The 10,566-nt window shown below is 61.1% G+C and overlaps 1 protein-coding gene across 1 annotated transcript in view; it reads left to right on the top strand.

Annotated features, from left to right (window-relative positions):
- The window catches only part of STRIP1 (striatin interacting protein 1), a 10,652-nt gene extending 1,625 nt beyond the window's left edge, over positions 1–9,027 (top strand). The window contains exons 2-21 of the mRNA XM_076358069.1: positions 285–354; positions 643–717; positions 1,253–1,387; positions 1,772–1,892; positions 2,261–2,329; positions 2,780–2,886; positions 3,339–3,466; positions 3,939–4,121; positions 4,239–4,456; positions 4,735–4,800; positions 5,015–5,078; positions 5,469–5,540; positions 5,809–5,883; positions 6,067–6,164; positions 6,455–6,581; positions 6,674–6,774; positions 6,989–7,055; positions 7,345–7,449; positions 7,755–7,959; positions 8,260–9,027. Coding sequence (XP_076214184.1) covers positions 285–354; positions 643–717; positions 1,253–1,387; positions 1,772–1,892; positions 2,261–2,329; positions 2,780–2,886; positions 3,339–3,466; positions 3,939–4,121; positions 4,239–4,456; positions 4,735–4,800; positions 5,015–5,078; positions 5,469–5,540; positions 5,809–5,883; positions 6,067–6,164; positions 6,455–6,581; positions 6,674–6,774; positions 6,989–7,055; positions 7,345–7,449; positions 7,755–7,959; positions 8,260–8,507 — 2,334 coding nt within the window. The 3' untranslated portion in view covers positions 8,508–9,027. The remainder of the gene's footprint in view (positions 1–284; positions 355–642; positions 718–1,252; positions 1,388–1,771; positions 1,893–2,260; positions 2,330–2,779; positions 2,887–3,338; positions 3,467–3,938; positions 4,122–4,238; positions 4,457–4,734; positions 4,801–5,014; positions 5,079–5,468; positions 5,541–5,808; positions 5,884–6,066; positions 6,165–6,454; positions 6,582–6,673; positions 6,775–6,988; positions 7,056–7,344; positions 7,450–7,754; positions 7,960–8,259) is intronic.
- Positions 9,028–10,566: the final 1,539 nt, after the last annotated feature.

The raw sequence follows: 10,566 nt of genomic DNA, 5'->3' as shown, positions 1-10,566 counted from the left end.
GGCCTTTTGGGGCTCCCGGGGTGTTTTAGAGGTGGTGCAGTGGCAGGGGCTGCCCACCAGCGAAGCGCAGCGTGGCTGAGTGCGGCGGAGCTGGGATGGAGATGCAGGAGGTGGGTAGGAGTTGCCTTGGTAACATTTACGTTGCTGCGGGTGCATTTTTGGTCTCTTAAACGGAAGATACAATCCTGGATTCGCGGGAGGATGAGGTGAATTGCGAACGTCTTGGGGATTTCGGTTTTCCTGAAAAACGCTGTAACGTAACTGAATTCTTCCTCTGCTTTCAGGGCTATTCGGAGTCCCCAGATCTGGAGTTTGAATATGCAGATACCGACAAATGGGCAGCGGAGCTCTCTGGTAAGAAACTCCTCTTGACGGATCAATTAATCAGCCATGATTTTCTTTCCTGGTAGTGATGGAAGGAGCTCTGTCAACTCCAATATCACTCTATTACTGTCTTTAAACACCTTATTCACGTTAAAAGGGGAGCGATATCATGTAATTAATTTTTTTAGCCTTATGCTGGGTGTGTTTTTTGCATTTCCCTCATCTTGGATAAAACTGCCGTTAACGTGGCCAAGCTGCAGCTTTCTCCGACGGCTCGGTGCAGGTTGTTGGAGATTTTCCTCTGTGCTCTTTCGGCAGAGCTCTACAGCTACACGGAAGGGCCGGAGTTCCTGCTCAACCGCAAGTGCTTCGAGGAGGACTTCAGGATCCATGGTAAGACCATTCTCTTGAACATCTCGCACCTCTGGGGAGGGACAGGGATCTCCCGAAGGAGACGGGGGGGATTGATGCATTAATGCTGCGTCAGAAAGCTCAAGCCGTGCACTGACGATCTTCACGTGGTTTTTACTGGAGACCTCGTTACTGTGCGTGGGCTGGCCCCGGAGCGCAGCTCGCTGCCTCCAGCGCGTTCAGCGTTTGCTGATGTTGGTGTCCGAGGTGGTTCTTCGGCGCCAGGACGGCTGTGCCGGAACATACTGGCAGCAGCAAGAGCATCCAGCTCATTTCCCATCAGCTGCCAGCGCCGGTTGAGATGGGTGTGATTCATCTAGTCGTCTGACGGAAGGCAGGAGACGGGCCGTCCGGGCCGATCACACACGCCTGGGGGTTACTCCCAGGAGCACGGTGTTCCCTGGGGGCAGCCCTGTTTTCCATCATGCTGAATCCTTTTGAGCTGTTCCCGTGACGTTTGTGTCCAGGGCAGGCAGAGGTGCCCCCTGCCCTCAGCCTGCCTGCTTTGGCTTTTCAGTGCGGGACAAGAAATGGACGGAGCTGGACAAGAACCAGCACCGCACTCACGCCATGCGGCTTCTCGACGGGCTGGAGGTCACTGCGCGGGAGAAGAGGCTGAAGGTTGCCCGAGCCATCCTTTACGTTGCCCAAGGTGACACCAGGCCTCTGCGCCCTTAAGTTTCCCCATTGCTAAAGCCGGGTAATGGATCGGAGGCTATCGATTTAAAATATTGAAAATCGTTTTCTTTCCTTGCATTTTTGATTTCACCTGGGATGTCTGGAAGGAGGCGAATTCTCGTGGGAGCCAGACAGTTTATAGGAGTTTGGTCCAAAATTTGGCCAACTTCCCCGTACTATCCTGGCTCTGCCAGACCTGGGCTGCGTTACCCGCAGGAGGGCAGTTCCGCCCTCTGCATCCGACTTTTTGCCTTAAAATTAAAGCTCTGTTTTTCATTCCCCCTGCAAAGTTCTCTGGCTGTGTGGGAGGGCCTCAGGATCCCTGCGGAGATGGGATCCAGCGAGGGTATCGTTCCAGGCACGTTTGGGGAGTGCGGCTCCGAGGCCGAGGTGCAGGCATGGATGAGGTATAACATCTTCCTCTTGCTGGAAGTGGGGACGTTCAACGCTTTGGTGGAGCTGCTGAACATGGAGATTGAGTGAGTACTGGGGGAAAGCACTTCAGAAATGGCTCTGGGGCTCCTCGGCAGGAGTTTTTCCAGTTCGTGGCAGTTCCGTTCCTGGTCTCTCTATCTCTAATCCTATTCCTGCAGCCACTGGAATGACTCCCGTTGTTCTGGGTGGATATGTAATGTAGGATTATACCTGATTTATACAGAAATTCACTATAAGCCATGCTGCCTGGCAGCAAATAGAGATGGGTCTGTTCCTCCTCCCTTGATTGCACTGTGAGCAGGGGACTCGTTGCAGCAATATCTATTCCAGGGTTTGGCTCTGGCATGTGGGTTGCTCGTGGCAGAGTTAAAATGTCCCCAAAGGCCCCTCTGAGGCTGTTTTCCCTCCGCAGTAACAGCGCGGCTTGCAGCAGTGCCGTGAGAAAGCCGGCCATCTCCCTGGCTGACAGCACGGACCTGAGGTACGGAGCAGGGCTTGGGAGGAGGGGATGCTCTGGGGGTGAGAGGGGGACCCCGTGTTTGCTGTTTTTTTTTTTTTCGTGGGCTGAGACAGGCCAGCAGGCACCAGAGGGTGTCCCAGGGCTGTCCCAGCTTCTGCCCCGGCTCCGTGAGCATCGTCAGGTGCACTCAGGTCTGCTCAGCCAGTAAATGTCCCTTGTGCTCAGCCTGCAGAGCAGGCACGTGGCTGGTCGGGGACATGAAAGCAGTAAAGTATGGGAAAGCAATTTTTTTTTTTCCTGCTTTGACTTGCAGAGACTATTTTTCCCCAGCGCCTGGGCTCTGGTCCCCTGGTGTGGAGGCCGGCTGTGATCTGGGCTGATCCAGCCTCCCCCCAGAGCCCTGGGTGCCGGTGGTGCCTCCATAACTCATCCCAACCTCTGGTGATTCGCCTGACCTTCTGCTTTTTGCAGGGTGCTGCTGAACATCATGTACCTGATCGTGGAGACTGTTCGGCAGGAGGCCGAGGGGGACAAGCCCGAGTGGAAGAGCATGAGACAGACCTTCCGAGCAGAGCTGGGTGAGGACCAGGCCCTTGGGGGTTGATGGGACGGAGGTTTCCAGGCCTGAAGAGCGAGAGAGTGAGGTGGGGTTTGCCTCTAGGCCTCAGTTAATAGGGACTGGCAGCACTGGGTTGGTTTCTGCTAGGCTGAACCTTGCCGGTGGGGCAAAGGGGGATGAGCAGAGGAAGCCAGCCAGCCTTTTCTGCTGTCTTGGGTGCTCTCTCCCTGGGGAAAGAAAATTGAATATTGGGGCTGTTTTTTCCTCTCGACACAGAGGTAAGAAGTTATGGTGGGTACAAGGCCTTGGAAAGGAAGAGAGGAGCTGTCTGGGGTGAGATGAGGATCTCGGAGATCGGGGGGGGGTGCCAGACTGCAGAGGCCGTGGGAGGGCGAAGGGGCTGGTGGTGCTGGCGGTTGGGGTGAGGACAGGGACGAGGAATGCCTGGCGATCGCTGCCATGTGGTTCCAGGAGCCCCCCTGTACAACAACGAGCCCTTCTCCGTCATGCTCTTTGGGATGGTGACCAAATTCTGCAGTGGCCACGCTCCGCACTTCCCCATGAAGAAGGTGCTGCTGTTGCTCTGGAAAACTGTGCTGGTAAGGAGAGGCCGTGGGGCGTGCCAACACGCGTCTTGCGGTTTGACATTTGGCAGGGGAAGGAAGTTCTGCCCTCTGAGCTGGCTGTAATTGCTCCATCCTCTTTTTCTGGCGTTCAGCCGAGTAGTTTGCACCCTATTAAACCCACCTCCAGGTTTCACCCCATAGGGGAGCATTGGATATCGGTGTCTGGAGCTGGATAGCAAGGACAGACCCAAAGCAAGGTCCCCGACTGGGGTCTGCATGAAAGAAAAGGCCCAGACGCTTCGATTGTGGATGCCTGAACACCCTCCTGTCCCTTCTGCCTCTCACAAGGACAAGAGCAGTGCGGGCACAGGCAGCTCTTGTTTTGCACCCTGGGGAAGGATTTGGGACACCTGGAGAGTGGAATTGGGGAGGGCAGGTGGAGAAGCCCCCGGTGCCGTGTGTCGAGGAGTCCCCCGTGCTCAGGGTGCCATGGTCTCCGTTGCAGTGCACCCTGGGGGGCTTTGAGGAGCTCCAGAGCATGAAGGCGGAGAAGCGGGAGATCCTGGGCCTCCCGCCGCTCCCAGAGGACAGCATTAAAGTGATCCGCAACATGCGAGCTGCCTCCCCGCCCGCGTCCGCCTCCGATCTGATCGAGCAGCAGCAGAAGCGAGGCCGGCGGGAGCACAAGGTGAGGCCGGCGCAGGGAGCTGGGGACGGTGACATTAACGAGGGGACGGATGGGGTCTGGACACTGCCCTTGGAGCAACTTGTCCCCAGGGACACCTGCCTGCTCTTCTCTCTCCAGGCCCTGATTAAGCAGGATAACCTTGATGCCTTTAACGAGCGGGACCCTTACAAAGCTGATGACTCCCGTGAGGAAGAGGAGGAAAACGATGACGACAACAGCCTGGAGGGAGAGACCTTCCCCCTCGAACGGGATGAAGTGATGCCTCCCCCCACCCAGCATCCCCCCAGCGACCGTATCACCTGCCCCAAGGGGCTGCCCTGGGCCCCCAAGGTCCGGTGAGTCCGTGGGGCTGACCTTGGGCCAGGCCGCGGGGAGAGCAGGAGCGGGTTGAGGAAAACGGAGGCTGTTGAACATTGAGAACTCCGGCAGGGGTGTGGGGAAGGTGGGGTGGTCGATCTGATGGTCACTTTGGTGGCTGCTCTCTTGGTGGAGTGGACTCAGCACCATCTCCTTTATCTGCCCGCGAGGCTTTTCCTGACACCCTGTGCCTGGGGCTGTGGTGTACCCAGGCGGACAGCAAGACGCGACTCTTCCCCTTGTCCCTTTGCTGCAGAGAGAAGGACATTGAGATGTTCCTGGAGTCCAGCCGCAGCAAGTTCATCGGCTACACTCTGGGCAGGTGGGTTCCCGCAGAGCCAGCCTGGGGGGCTGCCGATCTGGGGGGGCTGTGGTAGAGGCTGCTAGTGTGGGGGCTGCTGTTGCCCTCTGCTTGGTAGCAGAGAAGTCCTGAGCTCGCTGGCTTCTTCTCAGGGTGGTGGTCTCTGACCCGCCCGTGGGGGTGGCTCAGGTTTGCTCCTGCCTCCCCCCAGCCCGGCTCTTTCGCTTCTCTCTAGTGACACCAACACCGTGGTGGGCTTGCCCAGGCCCATCCACGAGAGCATCCGGACCCTGAAGCTGGTGAGTACATTGACGAATTCCTCCAACCCCTGCCGTTGTGTGGGTGCCCCTTCCCCATCCCCCTGCACCGATCCACGGGTCAGGGCCGGTGGTGTTTTGCTGAGCCCTCTCCCACTTGCTCAGCCCTGTGATGGAAGCGGCCTTAAGTTTTCGTCCCATCCCTGCTCTCCCAGGCTGGCTGAACCCCTTTCCTCACTGGCTTCATCCCTTTCTTACTGGGGTTGTCCCAGAGGTGAGGCCGGCAGCCACCACCCTGCCCATCAACGTCGGTCACCGCTGGGACAGGAATAACGGGGAGGGACTTCAAAAGATGATGGGACCAGGTTGGGGCTGGTGGCATCGATGGGGGCGAGAGGGTGCGGTGTGAACCCCTGCTCTGTCCCCGTGCAGCACAAGTACACGTCGATCGCAGAGGTGCAAGTGCACATGGAGGACGAGTACCTGCGCTCCCCGCTTTCCGGGGTGAGTGTGGGGATGAGGATGGGACGAAGCTCCCGAGCTGGGGGCACTCAGTCCCGCCAGGCCTTTTAGCTGTCGACGGGGCTGGGGGTTTGCTCCGCTGGGGAGGGAGGAGCAGTTTCTCTGGGGCAGAGGGTGGGGTGTGCGGAGAGGTTTCGGGCAGGAGCTGGGGGTATCCTGCCCTTGGGGTCGGAGAGCCTGGGGCTGAGCCAGGCCCACGGCGCTGGTGGCAGCTCCTGGTATGAGGTTTTCTGGTCTCTCCTGGCACCAGGGGGAAGAAGAAGTGGAGCAAGTCCCTGCGGAGATCCTGTACCAGGGCCTCCTGCCAAGCCTGCCACAGTACATGGTGAGCTGGGGAGCACTGGGGGTCCCCTGGGCTCAGTGGAGGGGGCCCTTTCCAGTGATGCCCCCCAGGATTTCTTCCCTCCCCACATATACATCCCTGTTACTCCCTCCTGCGGTGGGGAGGGGGGGCCTGTGGCCAGTCCCCCCCCTCCCATCCCCTTTTCCACCTCTCCCTTCTCCCCAGATTGCTCTGCTGAAGATCCTCCTTGCCGCAGCCCCCACCTCCAAAGCCAAGACGGACTCCATCAATATCCTGGCAGACGTCTTGCCGGAGGAGATGCCGTGAGTGACCGCGGAGGGCGAGCAGAGGTGCTGGCTGGCGGTGGGAAGGGAAGCGGGGACGGGAGGAAGCCAGGCAGGGTGGCACGGTTTGGGCTGGGGCTGTGCTTGCGCCTCCTGGGTGATCTGACCATCTTCTGCTCGGTGGTGTGCCAGGAACTGTGCGTTGCTGCAGGAGCTGGCTGTAGGTGGCTGCTGAGAGCCCAGGGGGTGGCAGGACTGTCCGCCGACACCTCCGGGGCTGGCTGGGTGCAGACAGTGCCCCAGCCCAAGGATCCCTCTGTGTCCCCCAGGACCACAGTGCTGCAGAGCATGAAGCTAGGGGTGGATGTCAATCGGCACAAGGAGATCATCGTCAAAGCCATTTCCGCCGTGCTGCTCCTCCTGCTCAAGCACTTCAAGCTGAATCACATCTACCAGGTGAGGCGGGCCAGGGTCCGGCTGGCCTGCACGGGGCTCTGGGGATGGGCAGGACCCAGGATGGGTCCCCATTCGCCCGCCTTTCTCCCCAGTTTGAGTACATGGCCCAACATCTGGTCTTCGCCAACTGCATCCCGCTCATCCTGAAGTTCTTCAACCAGAACATCATGTCCTACATCACTGCCAAGAACAGGTAGTGGAGGGGAGTGTCCGCCCGCATCCCTGCTGGGTGTGGGGAGGGGGTCCTTGCTCGCTTTGCCCCTCTGTGATCCCTCCCCGGCCATGGCTCCGGCGCAGGCAGACCCAGGGAAGTGCCCGGCTGCAGCTGGTGGGTGGGTGGGAGGTGTGGGGCTGCGTTGCCCCCAGGCCAGGTAGGATCAGCACGACACCCCCTCTCCTTCCTGCAGCATTTCCGTCCTGGACTACCCGTACTGCGTGGTGCACGAGCTGCCGGAGCTGACGGCAGAGAGCCTGGTGAGTCGCTCCCTTCTCTGCCAGGTCCTGGCACCTTGGGGTGCTTCCCAGTGGGGGGATCATGGGTGCAGGAAGGCAGTAGGGCTCCAGCACCCAGCCCTGGCGCCCTCAGCACTCCTGCGCTCAGCCCCTGGTGCTGCTGGGGCTTTGGGGGGTGCATGGGGCTGGCAGGCGTCTCCTGCGTGCATCCTGTGCTGTACCCCTTTGGGCAAGGGTCCTCAGACCAGAACAGCCTCTCCTCGTCCCCGCTCCGATCTCTTGCCTGACCCCTGCCTCTGCTTTCCTGCAGGAAGCAGGAGACAACAACCAGTTTTGCTGGAGGAACCTCTTCTCCTGCATCAACCTCTTGCGCATCCTGAACAAGCTGACCAAGTGGAAGCACTCCCGCACCATGGTGAGGGTCGGGGAACCCGCTGGGGCTCAGCCCAGCCGGACTGGGCTGTCACAGGGCGCCTGGACTGGGTGAGGGGACTGTGGGTACCTTGGGGTGCCCTTTGTGCTGCACCCCAGACCTCGCTGGGGAGCGGCTGGGCGAGGGAGGGTGGGTGGAAGGGGTGAGGGAGAGCACACGCTGCGGAGAAAGGCTTGTGTGTGCTGGAGGGGAGGGGGTTGGCATGTGTGCGACGGGAGGTACCCGTGTACCCATCCCAGCCATGTCACCCCTCTGTCCCCGGCTGCCGGGGGGGCTGTTCCCCACAGATGCTGGTGGTGTTCAAGTCAGCACCCATCCTAAAGCGGGCGCTGAAGGTGAAGCAGGCCATGATGCAGCTCTACGTGCTGAAGCTGCTCAAGGTACAGACCAAGTACCTGGGCCGGCAGTGGAGGAAAAGCAACATGAAGACCATGTCGGCCATCTACCAGAAAGTGCGGCACCGTCTCAACGACGACTGGGCTTACGGCAACGGTACGTCTTTCGCAGCGGCTGCAGAGCGTCCCGTTGCCCGCTGTCCTTCCTGCTCCATGCAGTGACATGGCTGTGCCCAGATATGCTCCTTTGCTGCTTTAGGGCTTGCGCAGCCCTTAAGTCTGGGGTGAGGGGAGGGGGAAAGGGCTGGCAGTGGCCGGTGTTGGAGCCGTTGGTGGCTGCCTGCTCTGCGCCCTGCGTGTTGCTCTTTGTAAGGACCTGCAAAGACCTTTCCTGAGGGATTTGGGCTGGCTGAAGGGCCCCCAGCTCCCCTCTGACATCCCTCTTCCCTCTCCCCAGACCTGGATGCCCGGCCCTGGGACTTCCAGGCGGAGGAGTGCGCCCTGCGCGCCAGCATTGAGCGCTTCAACTCGCGTCGCTACGACCGGGCGCACAGCAACCCCGATTTTCTGCCCGTGGACAACTGCCTGCAGAGCGTGCTGGGCCAGCGCGTGGACCTGCCCGAGGATTTCCAGGTCAACTATGACCTGTGGCTGGAGCGGGAGGTCTTCTCCCGACCCATCTCCTGGGAGGAGCTGCTGCAGTGACGGACGACGGGGAGGCAGGAAAGGGGGTGCTTTGGGGAGATCTCGAGGCCGGCCCGCTGCCGGGAGCGAGGCTTTGGGGGGGGTCTGCGGGTGCCTGGACCCCCTTTGGTGGGCTTGGGAAGAGGCTGGAGCTGTGGGGTCCTCGCCGAGACGCTGTCCTGCCCCTCTGCCTCCTTCCAGGCTGTGCCAGACTCAAGCCCGAGCTGAGGGTGAAGGCTTGGTGGAGGCCACAGTGCCCTGGGAGTTTCCCGTTGGGTGGGGGGGACCTGTGCGAGCCCCTGGTCAATGCTTTCGGAGGCAGCGGCGCCATCACCCTCCTCCTGCCCCCCACCAGCCGGAGCCAAAAGGGGGGAGCAGGTGGCGGTGCGGGGAGCGGGGCAAAGCCGGGTGAGGCCCCCTTCGGCGCTGCGGCGGGACACGGGGAGCAGAGGCTGCTGTGGCAGCAAAACAGTCTGTCCCCCTGCCCGGACCCTGCCTGGGGACACGGCGGCAGGGTCAGGGGCGCTGGGAAGGGCGATGGCGGGGAGGGGGGGTGTTGAGGGGCTGACCTCTTGCCGACGGGCTGGGGAGGGCTGGAGACTGCAGTCTTCCCTCGCCCCGCTGGGTGGGGTGGATGAGCTGTACATATAAATATATATATTTCGCGATATCTCTGACCCGAGCGTGTCTGGGCTCTGTCTGCGTCCCCATCCCTCCTGCCCCGGGAAGCGGCAGCGGATGAACCCAGGGATGGGGCTGAGCTGGTGCACGGGGTTCGTTGTCTCGTGTCCTTGACCCCACTCACTCCTCAAGTCCCACTGGGAGTGGATTACCTGTCGCCGAAAGATTTAATACTTACCTTGCGACCAGATCTCTTGGCTTGGGGGAGCCGGTGACCTCGGGAGGGTGCGGGCAGGTTCAAGCAGGCGTTTGCCTGTCCCTTTCCCTGAACCCTCCTGAGTTCTGCCCTGGGATTTCCGACACCGGCATGGTGGTGTCACTGGGATTTTCTTAGCCCCTGCCCCCAGCAGAGGAGCCGGGCATCGAACCCACCGTCCCCCGAGCCTGGCCTTGACCAGAGACCCTTACACCTTGCTGTGCCTCGGTTTCCCTGGCAGAGCGGCAGCAGCAGCCCTGGCCAGCTCGGGTGAGTGAGATCCTGGGAGACTCGCCCCTGGTTTGAGGGGTGGGGGGAGAGGCAGGGCAGGGGCGGAGGAGGCTGTTTGCTTCCCTGCCCGAGGGTGGTGGCGGTTGTGGGCAGAGGGAGGCTGGGGCAGCCCCCGTTTACTCCCCGTCGCCTGCCGGGGTGCGTCAGGGCCGAGCCCGTGGTGCTCCAGCAGTGACCGCGGCTGCCGTCCCCTGCTCTGGGGCTCGAGGCAACTTTCTGGAGGGAGAGGTGGCGTGCGACGTTGGGGTGCGTCGGGGTGGCACAAATTGTAGGGGCTGTGCTCTGTTCCTGCCCCCCGCTCCCCACCCAGCCTTGGGGATGCTCAGCCCCTGCCCCGGCGACCACCCCACCGGCTCTGGAGGCAGGAGACAGCAAACTCAGCCCTTGGTAGACATCAGAGAAGCCACGCTGCTCGGCCTCGATGGTTAAGATGCCCTTAAGTCCCCAGACCGTGCGGCCATGAGACTGGCTGTGGGACCCGCCCTGTCCTCCTCCCTCATAGCCATGGGCAAGGGATGGGTGGTGACATTGAGCCGGAGCCCGGCGATCCCTCTAAGGTCCCCAGTGCTGCACCCTGACCTCGTCGTCCCCCCCCATGGACAGCACGGATCAGGGGGGACGTGTCCTGAGCAGGATCTGGCCTGGGGGGTGTGTGTATGTGCGCAACCACCACTGTCACATTTGCAATGGGTGACGCACGCGTTTGCAAAGCATACTGGGCTCCCCCAGGGTGCTTTCCTTCCCCTTGGGTGCCCCCAGCACCCAGCCCGGCCCCCCCAAACCCTGTCCTGGTGCAGGAGCCGGCCTGGGGAACAGATGAGGTGTCAGCCGAGCCGAGCTCTCCAGCACACCTCGCTCCCCTCCGCCTGCTCCAAAATGTTCCCCAGCTGTGCCGGGTGATCACAGACCGCG

The sequence above is a fragment of the Aptenodytes patagonicus genome, chromosome 22, assembly GCF_965638725.1.
Source record: "Aptenodytes patagonicus chromosome 22, bAptPat1.pri.cur, whole genome shotgun sequence".
NCBI classification, from domain to species: Eukaryota; Metazoa; Chordata; class Aves; order Sphenisciformes; family Spheniscidae; genus Aptenodytes; species Aptenodytes patagonicus.
Note: the sequence above shows the minus strand (reverse complement) of the source record. Positions and strands in the feature narration are given on the sequence as shown.